General features: G+C 38.4%; 1 protein-coding gene across 4 annotated transcripts in view; it reads left to right on the forward strand.

Annotated features, from left to right (window-relative positions):
- Positions 1-21148, forward strand: part of MICU1 (mitochondrial calcium uptake 1) — a 224317-nt gene that overhangs the window by 51809 nt on the left and 151360 nt on the right. For all 4 annotated transcript variants that reach the window (XM_040242494.1, XM_040242495.1, XM_040242496.1 and 1 more), the window contains exon 5: positions 10083-10126. In XM_040242494.1, coding sequence (XP_040098428.1) covers positions 10083-10126 — 44 coding nt within the window. The remainder of the gene's footprint in view (positions 1-10082; positions 10127-21148) is intronic.

Consider the following 21148-nt stretch of genomic DNA (forward strand, 5'->3'; position numbering starts at 1 on the left):
TTAGCAGCAGCAGCAGCAACAGAGCACTTTTAGTCTGAGACACATAATTTTACCCTCGATTATATTCAGTGGTTTTGGGTCAAGTTGGTTATGTAGGAGGATCCTGACCTCACCTCCTCCCATGGACACTCCAAATCTACAACTGTATAAGGAAGAATAAGAAACTCCAAAACTAGATGAGCCACTCCTATACTCCAGCACATCAAACAAATGAGAAAAAACCCACACCGAAATGGGTAGAAAAGGTTGAGACACAATCTCACCATAAACTCCACTCCTGGTACAGTAACCAGTGTGGTCAGGAGGGAACTCACAGATCTGAGCTTCTGACTAAGGAGTGGGAAGTTTAAATCTCACATCTGGCACCCCAGCTTTTGAGACCTATACCTGCGAGGTAAGCCCCAGAATATCCAGATTTGAAAGCCAACGGGACTTGCATCTGAAAGACCCACAAGGCTATAGTGAACTAAAGAGCAGTTCTTTACGTGCTCATGCTTGGCTACCCTGCAGGGACCACTGCAAAGGTAGTTGAGTGAAAAGTGTCCAGTCTTTCTGTGTAAGAGGCCTATTTGCTTATCTTACAGCACTGGCCTGAGAGGTAGACATCTAATTTAACACATATCTAGGAGCCTACTGAAATATTCTCCTAAGACAGAAGCTTGCACTCTCCCTCTGCCTTGTTCCAGGTCTCCAGTATCTCCTTGAGAAGAGCTTGTGCACATCCAGTACCCTGTTCTTTGCAGCAGCTGCCCAAGAGACACCCCTTGATCACCTGCCTCTGGTGGGCAGCAGGGTTTATGTTCACAGGTTCCATAGGACTGTAACAAATACAGAAACCATTCTTAACTGGCTACCACCCTCAGGGCACAGCACGGATGTAGCAGACTGAAACACTGCCAGTATTTCTGTGAAACAGGTACCTTTGCTTATCTTGGAACTTTGGCTTGGGGAGAAGGCTTCTGGTTTAATACACATCCAGAGACATGCTGAAATACTTTCTAAAGATTGTAGAGGCCAGTAGGAGCCATCTTTGCATACCTTTCTTCCTTGCCCTAGGTCACTGGTGTCTCCCAGAGGGGGCTTTGTGTGCATGTCTAGCATCCTGATTTTGCAGCTGGCACCCAGGACACATCCTTTGATCACTTGCCTCTAGTGGCCACTAGGGTTTACATTCTCAGGTCCCGTGGGGCTATAACAAACGGAGAAACAGTTAACTGATTAGCCCATTCCAGGGCACAGCACAGATAACCAGCATGAAATACACCCCAATCTTTGTGTAAAGAGGCTTACTAACTTATCTTCATGGCTGTGGCCTGAGGGGAGGCTTCTAATTAAACACACATCTATGGTCTGACTATAAACTTCTTCAGAGACTGGGCCGGCCAGTGGGCATCATTTTTGTGCTCTCCCTGTACCCTGTCCCAGATTGCTGGTATCTCTGAACGAGAAGCTTGTGTATATGTCTGACTTTCCAGCTTTTGTGACTGCCACTGGGAGGACACATCCTTAATAGCTTGACTCTGGTGACCAGTGGGGCTTGTGGCAGCAAACGAAATAGCAATTCTTAATTGTCTGTCACGTCAAGGCTTAGTGCCCAGTTGAGCAACTGAACAACAAACAAAAACAAAACAAGCAGCACATATTTAAGTGTTTGATGAGGTTTTGATATACTAATTGGATGTATACAGTGGTGAAACCACCAGCATAATTAAAATAATGAATATATTCATCACCCCGTAGGATGTCTTTGTGCCCATTTGTAATCCTGCCTTCCCACTTTTTCCCTGGCGAGTCCCAGGCAACCACTGATCTTTCCATCTTCCATATCCTTACTGGTTATCTATTCCTGTCTCTCTCAATTATTGAGAGAAAGGAGTTGATCTCTGACTTTATTTGTGAATTTGTCTGTTTGTATCTTTTCAGTTCTATCAGTTTTTCCTTCAGATGTTTTGAAACTCTCTTACTAAGTACATGCACGCTTAGGATTATTCTGTCTACCTGGTGAATTGACCCTCTTTCATTATATAATTGACCTTGTTTAGCCTTGGTAATATTTCTTTTGCTCTAAAGTCCACATAGTCTGATATTTATGTAGCTACTCTGTCTTTATTTTGATTCACTTTTCATGATACATCTTTTTCCATCATTTTACTTTTAACCTACCTATATGATTGTATTTAAAATAGGTTTTTTATAGACCACATGTAGTTGGATCTTTTTTTTTATCCAATATGACAGTTTCTACCTCTTAATGTATTTAGATGATTTATATTTAATGTAATTTTTGATATGTTTAGATTAAGGTCTACCATTTGTTTGTTTTCCCGTTTTATGTTACTCTTTTACTTCTTTCCTGCATTCTTTTCAGATTATTTGGAGATTTTAAAAAAAATTTTGTTTATTTATTTATTTTTGGCTGTGCTGAGTCCTCCTTGGAAGAAAAGTTACGACCAACCTAGATAGCATATTGAAAAGCAGAGACATTACTTTGCCGACTAAGGTCCATCTAGTCAAGGCTGTGGTTTTTCCAGTGGTCATGTATGGATGCAAGAGTTGGACTCTGAAGAAAGCTGAGTACCGAAGAATTGATGCTTTTGAACTGTGGTGTTGGAGAAGATTCTTGAGAGTCCCTCAGACTGCAAGGAAATCTAACCAGTCCATTCTAAAGGAGATCAGCCCTGGGTGTTCTTTGGAAGGAATGATGCTAAAGCTGAAATTCCAGTACTTTGGCCCCCTCATGCAGAGTTAACTCATTGGAAAAGACCCTGATGCTGGGAGGGATTGGGGGCAGGAGGAAGAGGGGACGACAGAGGATGAAATGGCTGGATGGCATCACCGACTCGGTGGACTTGAGTCTGAGTGAACTCCGGGAGTTGGTGATGGACAGGGAGGCCTGGCGTGCTGTGATTCATGGTATCGCAGAGTCGGACATGACTGAGCTACTGAACTGAACTGAGTCCTCCTTGCTGCACAGGCTTTTCTCTAGTTGCAGTGAGCAAGGGCTGCTCGCTAGTTGAGGTGCATGGACTTCTTATTCCAGTGGCCTCCCCCATTGAGGAGCACAGGCTCTGGGGTGCACAGGCTCAGTAGTTGTGGGATGTGGGCTGCACAGTTGCAGTTCCCAGGCTCTAGAGCACAGGCTCAGTAGTTGTGGCATGTGGACTCAGTTGCTCAGCATATGGGAGATCCTCCTGGACCACAGGTCGAACCTGTGTCTCCTGCATTTAGGTAGATTCTTCATCACTGAGCCACCAGGGAATCCCTGAAGATTTTTTCATATTTCATTTTAATTGATTTTGGCAGAGGAATTTAAGTATATTTTGTGTATCTTTAATGGTTGCTACTGGGATTATAATATATCAATACATAGTTAATTTTTCACACTTCACTAAGAATTTATAGTTTACTGCTTCAAGTGGAGTATTCTCCTCAGTTTATGGTATAGTATCATATGTATTAGGCTTCCCTGGTAGCTCAGCTGGTGAAAGAATCCATCTGCAATGCAGGAGACCCCAGTTCGATTCCTGGGTTGGGACTCCCTTCCTGGAGAAGGGATAGGCTACCCACACCAGTATTCCTGGGCTTCCCTGCTGGCTCAGACGATAAAGAATCCACCTACAATGCAGGAGATCTGGCTTCGATCCCTGGGTTGGGAAGATCCCCTGGAGGAGGGCATGGCAACCCACTCCAGTATTCTTTCCTGGAGAATCCCCACGGACAGAGGAGCCTGGCAGGCTATAGTCCATGCAGGAGTTGGACACAACTGAGCAACTAAGCATACATCATATGTATTACAGCTACATAAGTTGAAAACTCTTCCAGATACTGTTTTAAGGTTTTATTTCGACTGCCAAAATAGTCTGTTAAATTTATCTGTAATAAGTATTAGGTATTTCTGTTGTTCTTTATTTATTCCTTAACTGCCATATTTTCTTCTGGTATCACTTTCTTCACACTTGAAGGATAACATTTTTAAAGCAGTTCTGCTGGTGACGAATTCTCTTGGTTTTCCTTCATTTGAGAACATTTTTATTTTGTCTTCATTCTCTTTTTTTAAGGTAGTTTTTTTTTTCAAATATTTATTTATTTATTTATGACTGTGCTGGGTCTTTGTTGCTGCCCACAGTCTTTCTCTAGTTGTGGGCAAGCAGGCTCAGGAAATTGTTACGCATGGGCTAAGTTGCCCCCAGGCATGTAAGGTCTTCCTGGACCAGGGATTGAACCTATGTCCTTTGCATTATTGCAAGGCAGATTTTTAATCACTGGATCACCAGGGAAGCCCTGTCTTCATTCTTTGAAAAGTATTTTCACTAAATAAAGAAATCTGGGTTGAAACTCTTTTCTTTCAGCCCTTTAAACTGCCTGTTTTAAAGATTTTTTGTCTTTGCCTTTGATTTTTAGCAGTTAGATTTTAAGCAAAAGTTTATCTCTTGTACCTGATGAACGTGAACTATACTTTGTTTTGTTGACTTACATAAGCTGAAAATACAATCATTTATATAAAATTTTAGGATAATTTTCTATATCCATTTTTTAGAATAAATTCTTTAAACTAAAAAATGAATCTCTAAATATTGAAGGATAGCTGGGACTTCTTATGTAAAATTATATAGTTTCCATTTACTTAAGCTCTAATTTTTAGATTTTATATATGTGATTATATCAAAATTACATATGTGATTCAGTTTCATTTATGTCTTTTGACAAAATGGGTAGCTATCATCTTTAAAGCAAACCTGTTAAATGTTTACTCAAGAGCTTCAACTGAAACTATTCTTATATGCACATTTACGTTATTTTTAGTGTGGATTCAAGATGGGCAACTGCCATAATTTAAAAAGATTGTTATCACTCATTATCAGAGAAATGCAAATCAAGACCACAATGAGGTATCATTTCACACCAGTCAGAATGGCTGCGATTCAACAGTCTGCAAGCAATAAATGCTGGAGAGGGTGTGGAGAAAAGGGAACCCTCTTACACTGTTGGTGGGAATGCAAACTAGTACAGCCACTATGGAGAACAGTATGGAGAGTCCTTAAAAAATTGCAAATAGAACTGCCTTATGACCCATCAATCCCACTGCTGGGCATACACACCGAGGAAACCAGAATTGAAAGAGACACATGTACCCCAATGTTCATTGCTGCACTGTTTATAATAGCCAGGACATGGAAACAACCTAGATGTCCATCAGCAGATGAATGGATAAGAAAGCTACATATACATATACACAATGGAGTATTACTCAGCCATTAAAAAGAATACATTTGAATCAGTTCTAATGAGATGGATGAAACTGGAGCTGATTATACAGAGTGAAGTAAGCCAGAAAGAAAAACACCAATACAGTATACTAACACATATATATGAAATTTAGAAAGATAGTAACGATAACCCTGTATGCGAGACAGCAAAAGAGACACAGATGTATAGAACGGACCTTTGGACTCTGAGGGAGAGGGAGAGGGTGGGATGATGTGGGAGTATGGCATTGAAACATGTATACTATCATGTAAGAAACAAATTGCCAGTCTGTGTTCGATACGGGATACAGGATGCTTGGGGCTGCTGGTGCATGGGGATGATCCAGAGAGATGATATGGGGTGGGAGGGGGGTTCAGGATTGGGAACTCATGTACACCCATGGCAGATTCATGTCAATGTATGGCAAAACCAATACAGTATTGTAAAGTCAAATAAAGTAAAAATAAAAATTTTTTAAAAAAAGAAAAAATAAATAAAAATTGTTAGACTTAAAATTGAAAACAATCATTTAATCCTTTTGAGGGTCATCTTTCTCATTAATGAAAAGGAGATCGTGTTTAGGTCACTCTGTTAACATTAAATGACTGTGGGAGTTCTTTGAAGAGAAGTTTGAGAACCATAAAAAACACCCTAGGCATAGCAGCATAACATCCAGTGTTTCTAAGTTAAGACCCAAAGAATGAGGGTGGAGAAGTGGAAGGGGAGTCATCTGATTACATTTTCAGATAATACATGCTGTGTTTTCACCTTTCAGCATACTCTCCCTTCCCCACTGTAATTGAGCCTATTAGAATTTTAAGAGAAGTTGGGAGTAAGGACAGAATGAAGCAGTCCATCCACATTTCCCATACTTCACTCCCCTACCATGTTAAGAACTGATCTAATCCAACCATTCCCTTCATTTGACAGGTAAAGAAATCTAAATAAAACAGGATGAACCAATCGTGTATTTCATCTGAGTACTTTCTGTCTGTATTTGCTTTTAAATGACAGGAATTCTCAGTACATGCCAGGCTATCCTTACATGCCCCTTCCTTTTTTTGGGTAGATGCCCATGGTAAAATATGTTCCCAACTATAGTAAAGAGCATTCAATGAAAAACATAAATCTGTTCAAGTTAACTTTTGAATTCTTTTGGATATTATGTTAATAACGTGAAACTGTAGCTAGTCTAAATTGAGATGTGCTATAATTGTAAAATACACACTAGATTTTAAAAACTCAGTAGAAATGTAAAATATCTCAATAAGTTTCATATTGATTATATGTTGAAATCATGCTATTTGGGATATATTCAGTTAAGTAAAATATATTATTAAAATTAATTTTACCTGTTTCTATTTACTTTCTTCAAGGTGGTTGTTAGGAAATATTACATTATGCATGTGGCTCACATGTATTTGTGTTGAGCAGTGATGCTGTAATTAGTAAGCATATGTTTCCCTTATGAGATATCTGATCCTAGACTGATTCTCATTCCTTTGTAAAAGACGAGGAAGGGCTTTTTTTTTCTGGGAACTCTGAGGATTTTCCTGTTCTTGGTATTCTGAGATTTCATAAGCATACACTGAATTACAAGTAAGTTTTGTTCATTTTACTTAAATGAGAAATGTTCTGCTAATACTTTCTGAATTATGTTGTCTGTATTTCTGAATGAGAAAAGATCTTGTATGATGGAAGACCTTGTATTGAGTCTCTGCTTTTCCATAATTCACTCTTCTATTTTCTCTTTTCCATTCTGTTGTCTTTTTGGCAGTGGTCCAGGGTGATAACTTTTTGTAATTTCCTGACAGTATATTAAGAAATATGAGGAAATGAGCAATCACAGTTTTGTTGTTGTTCAGTTGCTAAGTTGTGTTGACTCTTGCAACCCCATAGAATGCAGCATCACAGTCTTCCCTGTTCTTTACCATCACCCAGAGTTTGTTCATATTCATGTCCATTGAGCCAGTGCTGCCATCCAACCATATCATCCTCTGTATTCCCCTGTTCTCCTCCTGCCTTCAATCTCTCCCAGCATCAGGGTCTTTTCCAATGAGTCAGCAATTCGCATCAGGTGGACAAAGCATTGGAGCTTCAGCTTCAGTATCAGTCCTTCCAGTGAATATTTAGGACTGATTTCCTTTAGGATGGACTGACTTGATCTTCCAGTCCCAAGGGACTCTCAAGAGTCTTCTTCAGCACCACAGTTTGAAAGCATCATTTCTTTGGTGTTCAGCCTTCTTTGTGATCCAACTCTCATATCCATACATGACTACTGGAAAAACTATTGCTTCGATATATGGACCTTTATTGGCAAAGTGATATCTCTGCTTTTTATTACGCTGTCTAGGTTTGTCATAGCTTTTCTTCCAAGGAGCAAGCGTCTTTTAATTTCATGGCTGCAGTTACCATTCTCAGTTATTTTGGAGCCCAAGAAAATAGTCTGTCACTGTTTCCGTTGTTTCCTCATCTGTTTGCCATGAAGTGATGGGACCGGATGCCATGATCTTAGATTTTTGAATGTTGAGTCTTAAGCCAGCTTTTTAACTTTCCTCTTTCACCTTCATCAAGAGACTCTAGTTCCCCTTTGCTTTCTGCCACAAGAGTGGTGTCATCTGCATATCTGAGGTTATTGATATTTCTCCCAGCAACCTTGATTCCAGCTTGTGCTTCATTCCCCCAACCATTTCACATGATGTTCTTTTCTCTGCATATAAGTTAAATACTCAAGGTGAAAATATACAGCCTTGATGTACTCCTTTCCCAGTTTTGAATCAGTCCGTTGTTCCATGTCCCGTTCTAACTGTTGCTTCTTGCGCTGCATACAGGTTTCTCAGGAGGCAGGTAAGGTGGTCTGGTATTCCCATTTCTTGAATAATTTTCTTCAGGTTGTTGTGATCCACACAGTCAAAGGCTTTAGCATAGTCGACGAAGCAGAAGTAGATATTTTTCTGAATCCTCTTCCTTTTTTGATGATCCAGCAGATGTTGGCAATTTGATCTCTGGTTCCTCTGCCTTTTCTAAATCCAGCTTGTACATCTGGAAATTCTCAGTTCACATACTGTTGAAGCCTAGCTTGAAGGATTTTGAGCATGACCTTGCTAACATGTGAAATGAATGCAGTGGTAGTTTGAATATATTCTTTGGCATTGCCTTTTTTTGGAATTGGAATGAAAACCGATCTTTTCCAGTCCTGTGGTCACTGCTGAGTTTTCCAAATTTGCTGGAATATTGAGTGCAGCACTTTAACAGCATCATCTTTTAGGCTTTGAAATAGTTCAGCTAGAATTCAATGGAATTCTCCACTAGCTTTGTTTGTAATGATGCTATTAAGGCCCACCTGACTTCTCACTCCAGGATGTCTGGCTGTAGGTGAGTGATCACACCATTGTGGTTATCCGAGTCATTAAGATCTTTTTTGTATAGTTCTTCTGTGTATTCTTGCCACCTCTTCTTAATTTTTTTGGCTTCTGTTAGGTTCATACTGTTTCTGTCCTTTATTGTGCCCATCTCTTCATGAAATGTTCCCTTGGTATCTCTAATTTTCTTGAAGAGATCTCTGTTCTTTCCCATTCTATTGTTTCCCTCTATTTCTTTGCACTGTTCACTTAGGAAATCTTTCTTATCTCCCCTTGCTAGTTTTAATTGTCTACAGGTCTTTCTTGTTCTCTATTTTTTTAATCATAGAGGCATGTTCTGCCTTTATAACTGATATTTTCTTGAGTACATGTGAAGTTTCAAATTAGATTTGTTTTTAAATTTTCTTTTTTTCTGACTTATCTTCTTCTTTTGCAGTCAGTGGTTCATTTTATTCCGGATAGACTTCTAGAAGGTGAAGCACATTTTAGATGAGCGTGTGTAACCAAATGTGTAGAAGCAGAAATGCAAAAAGCTTCCTTGGGGAGCAGTGATATTCTGATCATTGTATTACTGTAAGCATAATGAAACAAGGGCCTGAACTGGCATGAAGAAAGTGAGAACTGAAAGAAAACAACTGAGTAGTTATGCAAGAAAAATAAGTCTAATTGGGAACTGATTTCTCCACTCTAAAAGTCCCACAGCATCCTCTTACTGAATTCATTGTATCTCCCCTTGCAATATTATTGCATATGTCTTTGTTACAAAACTGTTACTCTTCAAGGCAAGGATTGTATCTTACTCATTCAGTTTTGTGTTTTTTTTTTTAAGTATTTAGTGACCAAGCACTATTCCAAATATTGGGATAAAGCAGTCATCAAAAATAGAAAATCCCAGCCTCAAGAACATTCAATATATTTCCTTTTATCTTTCATGGTGCTTAGTATTTCACAATGCTAGGAATTCCCAAGGCTAAATTTATTATTTAGCCCACCTTTAAAAGGTCATATTAAGATGGCCGGTTTGAATTTGTTTAGGTGTGTTGCACAGTGTCTCCTGGTATTAAACTCATCTCTTTATACAAAAAATGATTATGCTTTCAGATAAAACTAATATCCCCTCACCTTATTTAGAGGTAATATATCATTTTGATGTAATGAAAAAATATCAACCTGGGAAGAGTCCAGGGTTCTAGTTTGGATTTACTGTTGAATAGATTTGCACATGACTAGGTCTGCAAATGGACCCTTTTTTATCTCTAAGAGTTTCATATTCTCATATATAAAATAAAGGATTGGTATTTTTTAGTACCAACACTTTAAGTCTGAAAGTGGGACAGAATTTTCATTTCTGTTCAAATAATGTTGTGGCTAAACCATCTCAATAGGATTGGAAACAAAACTGAGAGCTAGCATTTCATGTATTTCACCCGAGTTATAATCAGTGACTAAGCATTATTTTTTTCTGTTTTACAGACTTGGGTCTGGATCAATATACAATAAAACGCTTTGATGGAAAGGTGAGTGAACTACGACACAACATGTATATCCTGTTGTTTATTCAAGTTCCTCTAAAGTTATTTGTGAGAAATTTCTGAATACATGTTGATCTTACTGAAAAAGCTTGGTGCTTACATTGGGAGGCCTGTAAGTGCCTTCAAATGGTTCTACAGAAAAAATCAAGCAGAAGGTTCTTCTGTGTTTTTGCGTATAAAGTAATACTGTTTGGTTGTCTGCCGTATATAATGAGGGCTAATTGAGTGTGTTTTGACATTTGAATTTTAATTTAGAAGCCATTATAAAGGTTAACAACTCCCCAATATTGTATTTATATTTCTTATAAAAACACCTATCTGATTTGACTTTCCTTAGACTTTGATAGTTTATAGTCATAGCCCTAAGAAGAAAATTGGAGAAGTCCTTACTAGTAGTTTTAAAACAATTGTGAAGAGCACCCCAATATACATAGAAATTTTGCATTATACTTACTTTCAATTTATTTTATGCCTGAATAAATCATATAATAAATCATTAAGTATAGAAAATGAAACTTTCCATTTTATTATCTCAAAACAGTCAGTTAAACATGTTTTTCCCTTTCAGACTGAATTCTCCAAAAAGAAAAAGAAAATATTACACAGAGTCAGAGAGAAAAGTAAAAGTTCTATTTTAAAGCGGAGGAAGAAAGCACAGCAGGAAGAAGATCGAGCCAGGGATGGCTTTACAAAGCTTAACAAGAAGGAAGTCAGAAGGAAAATCATGAAGTGGCTGGAAAAGGCAGGATTACAAACTAGGCTCTAGACGGGTAGAAGTCAGGGTTAATAGAAGCTGATGTTGCAGGAATGTGTCAGTCTTTCATCCTTATATAAAACTATTGGTAAGGTGAAGATATAAGTGCTCAGATTCTTGCACAAGTGGAAAGAATGAGTGGCTGCTTTAAAAGTTGAGAGATCTGAGAAATCTTGGAAGCCAAGGCTTCCAGCCTAAAATTTACTTTTTCTATTCAGATGGCACAATGCCTCCATCTGTGGATATCCTCTTTTTAAAATCACATGTTCTAAAAGAAAGAATGATCAAAAAGAAAGGGCATTTAGAAGCTAGGAGACGAGGTTCAGAGTTCTAGCTTTGCTTTGGGACAGCCCCATCTTCTCTCTGATCCTTGGTGTCTCTACTATCCATATAAAGGGTTACTGCAGACACTGGTGTCAGGGTCTGATTTCAGAGTCTTTGGCAGGTTAGGCCCCTGTCTTATCTATCTTTATGTCACTCAGAGTCCAGAGTATGCTTGGCACCTAGGAAGGAGGTAACCAATAAAATGTTTGACTGACCTATTGGGAAAAAATCAACTAGTCAATTGCATATTCCTTGGAGGTATGACTCATGATGTCACTAATATCTTACAACAAAATCAGTTTTATAGATCACTTTTTTTTAATTTTGGCTACTGAAGGAATCCAGCATAACATGAGAATTCAGTCCTTTTTTGTAAACCTGAAAACATGTAAAGAAGTTGGATAAAGATGTGCAAGTCGAACAGCAACTTTAAATGTTAAAAGCGGAATTTCCATTCCTAGAGAACTCCCAAATATAGAAGCCCTAATAGTAACTTGCCGGGGTCCAACCTTGGTGGTTCCAGGGTAATTCGAACGGGGGACGGAGTTGGCGTCTTAGGAAAGAATTATTTAATTAGAAATATAAAGAGAGATTAGGAAAAAATAGTGTAGTAGGAAAATTAGTGGAGAAAAGAGACTGATATTCCTTGGTTTACATGGAAAACTAATGAAGGTTCAAGACAAGAAACTTGCACCGTCTATGTTAGGCCACAGGTGTCCACTTGAATAGCAGAGGGTGCCCCGCCTTGGGCTCCCTCTCGCGTGGGTCTTAGAAGCCCGGGCAAATAAGTAGACACGGAGAGCCTCCTCGTTGCAAGGGATCAGCCTGAAAAGGAGAGGGAGGGAGAGGGAGAAAGAGAGAAAGAGAGTTGACACGGGGGAGGCCAAGCTTGTGCAAAAACCCCATAACTTTATTTTTAAAAGGTGTTTATATACCCTAAGTTTTACATAATGGAAGATACAGAGTCATGCAGGGGCAGCAGTCCTGACCCTTTCTGTATATCTTTTTGTATACAAAAGGTCTCAGGTGATTTACATTATCTTCTGGCCAGGAGGCCTGTTAACTCTTTATGGCTCTCTTCCTTAATGAATGTTAATGTCATTTCCCCTGAAGTGTTTTTCTTTAGTCTGCATCACCCTCAAAGCGCTAAAGTTACATCCCTATAGAACAAAGGTGCAGTGGGTTATAACAAAGAAGGTACTTAACTCAAAGATCTATGTTGCTGCTTATTTTTTCTATATACCAACTATATCAACAAATAAAAGATATGAAAATTTGGCAGCAAGTATTGGCTCAACAAATGAAACCCTTAATCAGTCCTATTCTAATGATTTTGACTCCTCCGAAGCCCCTACATTCCTAGGATGTTTTGAGCTTCCTGTGCCTCTCGTGGTCGGAGGCCGCAAACAATCACATGTGCAGCTGTAAGAGTCCTGTAGGCAGGCTAGAAAGCCATCAGAGGGGTTTTGGGGTTGAAACACTCTTATTATGCCCAGGAGACTTATTATGTAAAAGCTCTAAATTAACTTTTTCCAGAGCCTTCCCTGGTGGCTCAGAGGATAAAGCATCTGCCTGCAATGCAGGAGACCCGGGTTCAATCCCTGGATTGGGAAGATCCCTTGAGAAGGAAATGGCAACCCACTCCAGTATTCTTGCCTGGAGAATCCCATGGACAGAGGAGCCTGGTGGGCTACAGTCCATGGGGTCGCAAAGAGTCGGACACGACTGAGCGACTTCACTTCACTTAGAAAAAGGTGGTGGGGGGACAGCCCCTGTTAATGTCAGAAGCATAAGCAAAAAGCATAATGCAGTACGGCAGGCAGACTCTGGTTTTGGGGGTAGATGCTTGAGAAAATCCAGCGAGGCTCCCTTAAGGCCGGACTCGCCTTTGCCTGTCGGACCCCTTAACCTCATGACCTTTGCCACGGGCGGGACTCCTCGTGCTGGCTCCTGGCAGTAACTCATGTTTTATATGTGCTCTTTATTTTCTCCTGTTTTGGCCAGTACTTGTCAACTTGATGCTAGAAATTTGCAACTTTTGGATTGCTGATGAGCTCCACTTTTGTTTCAATTGATTTAAATCTATGACCTCTACATTTCTTATCATTTGTGTTGTTTGCATTTTTTTTTCAATTTTCACTCATCTTTATAAAATAGCAAGAGTAAAATGCCATAAAAATATAAAGTATTTGAGTTTCCTGAGCCATACAGCAGATTCATGTTGAGGTTTGACAGAAAACAGCAAAATTCTATAAAGCAATTATTGTTCAATAAAAGGCAAATAAATTTTAAAAATAATTTAAAGTATTTGTGTACTTCTCTTGCTATGGAGACAAAAATGGCAGTGCTTCTATGTTTGGAAGGCAGTCTTAACAGGTTATAGTTGCAAATGTTTATGCACTGAAGCACAAAATCTGAAGTCAGAGTAGGAAAGGCAAGATTTAAGGATATCAATGTTATAATGTTTGAAAGTATGATTTATATGAAACTCAGGCATGTAAAAGTTGAATTCATCCAGGGGAACAGATTCTGAAAGAGAATAAAAGAATGGGACACTACATAAGGAGATATAAAACTGAGCCAGTGACCCTGAGCCAGCTAGCCTGTTCCCCAGAAAAAGTGCACAAATTCCCCTTTCATCCGCATAATGATATGCATGTTTAATTCCTTTGCTAGTTTCTTCATTTAAGTCCTATACTCTATCAAATATATCATTAAGGTTTTATTTTAAGGAGTGAAGGTTATGCTTCCTAAATGGGTTACTTAGTTCACAACTAGTTTATGTCTTTATGAATTGTCTTTATTTCATATGAAGTCTAAGAAAGTAGTTTCTATACTGTTTTTAAATCTTAAATAATGAAGCGTGAAAATTTCATTCAGTGCTTAATTAACTTAGTAGTTTTTTCAGGGATTTTTGCAGTGTATCAAGTTTTTCCCTCAATAATTATAAGAATCAATGCTTATTCTGTTGTAGCCACGTGTTCTGGGAAACAAACTCACTCAGAAGAACAATGCAGATAGTGGAGTGCAGTTTATTACACCAGTGGGCCCAAGGCAGAGTCTCCTCTTAGCCAAGGACCCTGACCAGTTTTTCTGAAAACCTTATATACTCTAAGTGCATGTGCCCAAACCCACCTCCCCAAATTCCCTGAAACTAGTCTGAACAAAGGAAAAGAAAGATACAATCAGAGTTAACCCGTGATTCATATGCCTTAAGCCTAGGTAGTTAACTGGACAATTATCAATAGGCCTGTGGTCATACCCCAATAAGCAAAATAGAATTTATGATTCTGTTCAGTTACACAGATAATTAGGGTATTCTTTTAGGCAACAGAGAGTCTAGCTACAAGCCCTGGGGTTCCATCCAGGGGGCCTGGTTTTCCAGTTGGTATGTCATTTCCATAGATACTGGGCGTATAGCTCAAAGTCCATAGTCCGGCCCAAGATGGAATCCTGCTTTCAAGATGGAGCCTGTTCTGTCTGTTTCCTCCTTCAATTCAAGTGTTGATCTTAATTCTTTCCTTTGGATCTTCATGACTCTTATTCTCCCAAGAGTCAGAAAATCTCAGTTGTTGAATAGCAATTTCCAGAGTACATAACTCCTAAGATAATTTCCTGTTGAAAAAACAGATGTATGTGATAATTATAGTAAATTTCATGCATGATGGTTAGAAACTTGGTAGAAATTACTACTAAGAAAACACTTGAGTTTCCTCTCAAACTTATTTTTATTTTTAAACAGATAATTTTCTTTCTCCCTCTCTCCTTTTTTTAACTTGAAAGATGAACTAGTTATAAATTGCTTAGAGAAATATTTGTTCTCATCCTGTTTATTTCTCCATTGTTTTAACATTCAGCACACCATTTAATTAAGTCTATCATTTGACCACTAAGAAATTGTCTTATTTTATTGCCTTCTTGTTGAATTGTACTTTAGTGTTTTTGGTCAATAAGAGCAAGAAGAAATGTAGAAGTAGTATCATTTTTCTGGAGTGTTTTCTCATTTGTACTTGAATTTCATACAGACTCCAGCAAAGTAGAAAAGAATGGCCCAATGATATTGACAAATAGTTGCAGTTATTCCTTTCTCATGTTTTCTTGTTTTTGACCAGAGAATTTTCAAGAAGTAAATGAAACATTGCAGTTTCAACTAATAGTTCATGAAATTGAATTTGATTAAGCAGCTTTTGATTTTGTGAGGGGAAGATCTTTTTCCAGAGCTCATCACTACCTTATGTTAATGTATGCTAAGGATGCTTAGCATACCCTTACTCTAAGGATGCTTAGCAATTTCCTTTGTAGAAAAGTCATGCAATTATTGAAACTTGCAGCATTTATGCATTTCAAAACTATCTGCTAACACAGGCCTTGTATAAAGAAACTACAGTCAGTGGCCTTTTAAGAATATATTTTGTAGGGTCTTCCCTGGTGGCGCAGTGGAAAAGAATCCACCTGCCAGTTCAGGAGACACAGGTTCGATCCCTGATCCGGGAGGATCCCATATGCCTTGGAGCAACTAGGCAGGTGCTCCACAATAAGACAAGCCACCACAACAAGAGGCAGGCACACCACAACTAGAGAGCAGCCCCTGTTCATTGCAGCTAGAGAAAGCCTGCACAAAGCGACAAACACCCAGCACAGCAAAAAAAAAAAAAGAATGAATAAATAATTTTTAAAAAGATTATATTTTGTAGGTAAATGATATTTTTAAAAATATTCAGACTAGTTTAAAAACCTCAACACTTAAAAAAGAGTTCAGATTTTCTATTTGAGGATATTTGAAAATCATTATTCTTTTAGTGTAATATATCATAGATATTTTATTTTTTTATTTTTTTTTAATTAATTAATTTATTTATTTTTAATTTTTACTTTACAATTCTGTATTGGTTTTGGCATAGATTGACATGAATCCACCACAGGTGTACATGCGTTCATAGATTTTTTTAAAAATGCATTCTTTCCCCACAGTGACTATACATTCTTGTTATGGTTTCTTAATGCCATTATTTCATGAATTATTTCTTTAATGAAAGCTGTAGTTTTTCCTGAGTTTAACTTTTTATCATCCAATAATTAGTCTATAAGACAAAGCACCCTCCTAAATAGAGCCTTTATTTTACATAGTTGTCAAATATTTGTTCATGTAATTGCTGTCCTGAAACCCTTCATTTTCCTGTTTCTCTTACTTTTCCTTTTTTCCTTAGCATACCACAAGTTAAAAATTATGTTTTATATTTTCTGTTCTTATTGTCTGTAATAGTCAATTTTCTCTATCTCAAGCCCTACCTACCATGAGTTGTGTTTTTTTCAAGTTACAGTAGAAAACTGCATTGTCTAGGTAAAATTGTTTCTTCAAAGAATACCAGTATTCCAGAGCATTGAAGTAGTCAAAGTTCATGCTGTCTTTGAAGTAGTTAATACTCTTTTTTTAAATAATGATGAATTGCCCATTGAAACTAGTCGTCCATTATTATCATTCCAAAATATATTTCTTTTTTAGAAAATAGATTTTTTACTATTTCCTTTCTATCAGGTTCCCTTTTCCCCTAACCTCTCCCTGAACTTTTCAAAAATCATGCCTCTGGAATGAGTCTTTTCATTATTTGTAATTACAGTCCCCTTAGAATCTCTCCTAATTTGGAGAAAGAATTAACATGTGTTTTATCTCCATCTCCTTGATGATGCTGACAAGAATATTTGTTTACATGGAAAAGGAAAACATTTTAAATCAAATTGAAACATTGTCCACATTGAGGTGAAAGAAAGGAAAGTACAGTCAAAGTCTAGAAAAGAAAATACCGGTTATAGTGTTTATAATAAAAAGATAATATGCAAGAATAAAAAAGAGAGCTGTAGTTAGAAGTCAAAGGTTTAATATAACCAAATGCTTTTAATTACTTAGGTAAAAGTTCTTTTTAAAAATATCAGTAAAGTTTAAAATTCCATTCCTTTTAGGGAAAAGTCTTGTTTCCCCAAGTGGAGTAGGGGCACATTTTTTTCCTGTACTGTAATGGTCTGAATGCTTTGAGTTGTGATTATTCATATCACAGATAAAATATGAGTCTGCCAGTAAGGTCAAGTACAGTATTACTCCTTGATACATATCGTAAGTTATGTAAGAGTTTTCCTGTCTTTTAAGAGTAAATTGTATTGCAGATCAAAGATGTTAGTTAGAAGATGTTAGCAGGGGGACTGAAATTATGGTATAGAATTTGGTGGTCCCCTGGAGAAGGAAGTGGCAAACCACTTCAGTATTGTCTTGAGAACCCCATGAACAGTATGAAAAGGCAAAAAGATAGGACGCTGAAAGATGAACTCCCCAGGTCGGTAGGTTCCCAATATGCTACTGAAGATCAGTGGAGAAATAACTCCAGAAAGAATGAAGAGATGGAGCCAAAGCAGAAACAACACCCAGTTGTGGATGGGACTGGTGATGGAGGTAAACTACAATGCTGTAAAGATCATTGTTGCACAGGAACCTGGAGTGTTAGGTCCATGAATCAAGGCGAATTGGAAGTGGTCAAACAGGAGATGGCAAGAGTAAACATCAATATTTTAGGAATCAGTGAACTAAAATGGACTGGAATGGGTGAACTTAATTCAGATGACCATTATATCTACTACTGTGGGCAAGAATCCCTTAGAAGAAATGGAGTAGCCATCATAGTCAATAAAAGAGTCTGAAATGCAATTCTTGGATGCAGTCTCAAAAGCGACAGAATGATCTCTGTTTCCAAGGCAAACCATTCATTGTCACAGTAATCCAAGTCTATGCCTCAACCAGTAATACTGAAAAACTTAAAGTTGAACAGTTCTATGAAGACCTACAAGACCTTCTGGAACTAACACCCCCAAAAGATGTCCTTTTCATTATAGGGGACTGGAATGCAAGTAGAAAGTCAAGAGATACCTGGAGTACCAGGCAAATTTGGCCTTGGAGTACAAAACAAAGCAGGGCAAAGACTAACAGAGTTTTGCCAAGAGAATGCACTGGCCATAACAAACACCCTCTTCCAACAATACAAGGGAAGATTCTATACATGGACATCACCATATGGTCAATACCTAAATCAGATTGATTATATTCTTTGAAGCCAAAAATGGAGAAGTTCTCTAGAGTCAGCAAAAACAAGACCAGGAGCTGACTGTGGCTCAGATCATGAACTCCTTATTGCCAAATTCAGACTTAAATTGAAGAAAGTGGGGAAAACTACCAGACCACTCAGATATGACCTAAATCAAATCACTTATGATTATACAGTGGAAGTGACAAACAGATTCAAGGGATTAGATCTGGTAGAGTGCCTCAAGAACTATGGAAAGTAGTTTATAACATTGTACGGGAGGCAGTGATCAAGACTGTCCACAAGAAAAAGAAATCCAAAAAGGCAAAATGGTTGTCTGAGTAGGCCTTACAAATAGCTATGAAAAGAAGAGAAGCGAAAGGCAAAGGAGAAAAGGAAAGATACACCCATTTGAATGCAGAGTTCGAAAGAATAGCAAGGAGAGATAAGAAAGCCTTCCTCAGTGATCAATGCAAAGAAATAGAGGAAAACAATAGAATGGGAAAGACTAGAGATCTCTTCAAGAAAATTAGAGATACCAAGGGAACATTTCATGCAAAGATGGGCTCGATAAAGGAGAGAAATAGTATGGAAGCTGAAGATATTAAGAAGAGATGGCAAGAATACACAGAAGAACTATACAGAAAAGATCTTCATGACCCTGATAACCACAATGGTGTGATCACTCACCTAGAGCCAGACATCCTGGAATCCAAAGTCAAGTGGGCCTTAGGAAGCATCACTATGAACAAAGCTAGTGGAGATGATGGAATTCCAGTTGAGCTATTTCAAATCCTAAAATATGATGCTGTGAAAGTGTTGCACTCAATATGTCAGCAAATTTGGAAAACTAAGAAGTGGCCACAGGACAGGAAAAGGTCAGTTTTCATTCCAATCCCTAAGAAAGGCAATGCCAAAGAATGCTCAAACTACCACACAGTTGCACTCATCTCACACACTAGTAAAGTAATGCTCAAAATTCTCCAAGGCAGGTTTCAAGGAACTGTGAACTTCCAGATGTTCAAGCTGGATTTAGAAAAGGCAGAGGAACCAGAGATCAAGTTGCCAACATCTGCTGGATCATCAAAAAAGCAAGAGAATTCCAGAAAAAATCTTACTTCAGCATACTAAAAAGCAGACATTACTTTGCCAGCAAAGGTCCCTCTAGTCAAAGCTATGGTTTTTCCAGCAGTCATGTATGGATGTGAGAGTTGGACTATAAAGAAAGCTGAGTGCTGAATAATTGATGCTTTTGAACTGTGGTGTTAGAGAAGACACTTGAAGAGTCCCTTGGACTGCAAGGAGATCCAACCAGTCCATCCTAAAGGAAATCAGTCCTGAATATTCACTGGAAGGACTGATGCTGAAGCTGAAACTCCAATACTTTGTCCACCTGATGCAAAGAACTGACTCATTTGAAAAGACCCTGATGCTGGAAAAGATTAAAGGCAGGAGGAGAAGGGGACAACAAAAAATGAGATAGTGGATGGCATCATTGACTCAGTGGACATAAGTTTGAGTAAACTCTGGGAGTTAGCAATAGACAGAGAGGACTGTCATGTTGCAGTCCATGGGGTTGCAAAGAGTCGGACACGGCTGAGCGACTGAACTGAACTGAATCTGCTTCATTGACTATGCCTAAGCCCTTGTCTGTGTGAATCATGATAAAATGTGGAAAATTCTGAAAGAGATGGGAATACCATACCACCTGACCAGCCTCCTGAGAAATCTGTCTGCAGGTCAAGAAGCAACAGTTAAAACTGGATATTGAACAACAGACTGGTTTCAAATCGGGAAGGGAGTACGTCAAGGCTACACATATTGTCACCCTACTTATTTAACTTATATGCAGAGTATATCATACAAAATGGTGGGGTGGATGAAGCACAAGGTGGAATCAAGATTGCTGGGAGAAATATCAATAATTTCAGACATGCAGATGACACCACCTTTATAGCAGAAAGCGAAGAAGAACTAAAGAACCTGTTGATAAAAGTGAAAGAGGAGAGTGAAAAAGTTGGCTTAACGCTCAACATTCAGAAAACTAAGATCATGGTATCCAGTCCTATCACTTCATGGCAAATAGATGGGGAAACAATGGAAACAGTGAGAGACTATTTATTTGGGTTCCCAAATCACTTCAGATGGTGACTGCAGCCATGAAATTAAAAGATACTTGCTCCTTGGAAGGAAAGCTATGATTAACCTACACAGCATATTAAAAAGAAGACACATTACTTTGTGAACTAAGGTCCCTCTAGTCAAAGCTATGGTTTTTCCACTAGTCAGTTATGGATGTGAGAGTTGGACTATAAAGAAAGTTGAGTACTGAAGAATTCATGCTTTTGAACTGTGGTGTTGGAGAAGACTCTTGAGCATCCTTTGAACTGCACGAATTTGCAACCAGTCCATCCTAAAGGAAATCAGTCCTGAATATTCACTGGAAGGACTGATGCTGAAGCTGAAACTCCAATACTTTGTCCATCTGATGCGAAGAACTGACATTTGAAAAGACCCTGATGCTGGAAAAGATTGAAGGTGGGAGGAAGGGGCCAAGAGAGGATGAGATGGCTGGGTGGCATTATTGACTCAATGAACATGAGTTTGAGCAGGCTCTGGGAGTTGGTGATGGATAGGGAAGCCTGATGTGCTCTAGTCCATGGGGTTGCAAAGAGCTGCACACAACTGAGCAACTGAACTGAACTGAACTGAACTGAAGAATTTGACTGTGTGGATCACAATAAACTGGGGGAAATTCTGAAAGATATGGGAATACCAGACCACCTGACCTGCCTCTTGAGAAACGTATATGCAGGTCAGGAAGCAACAGTTAGAACTGGACATGGAACAACAGACTGGTTC

This window comes from Oryx dammah, unplaced genomic scaffold (assembly GCF_014754425.2).
Source record: "Oryx dammah isolate SB20612 unplaced genomic scaffold, SCBI_Odam_1.1 HiC_scaffold_6, whole genome shotgun sequence".
NCBI classification, from domain to species: Eukaryota; Metazoa; Chordata; class Mammalia; order Artiodactyla; family Bovidae; genus Oryx; species Oryx dammah.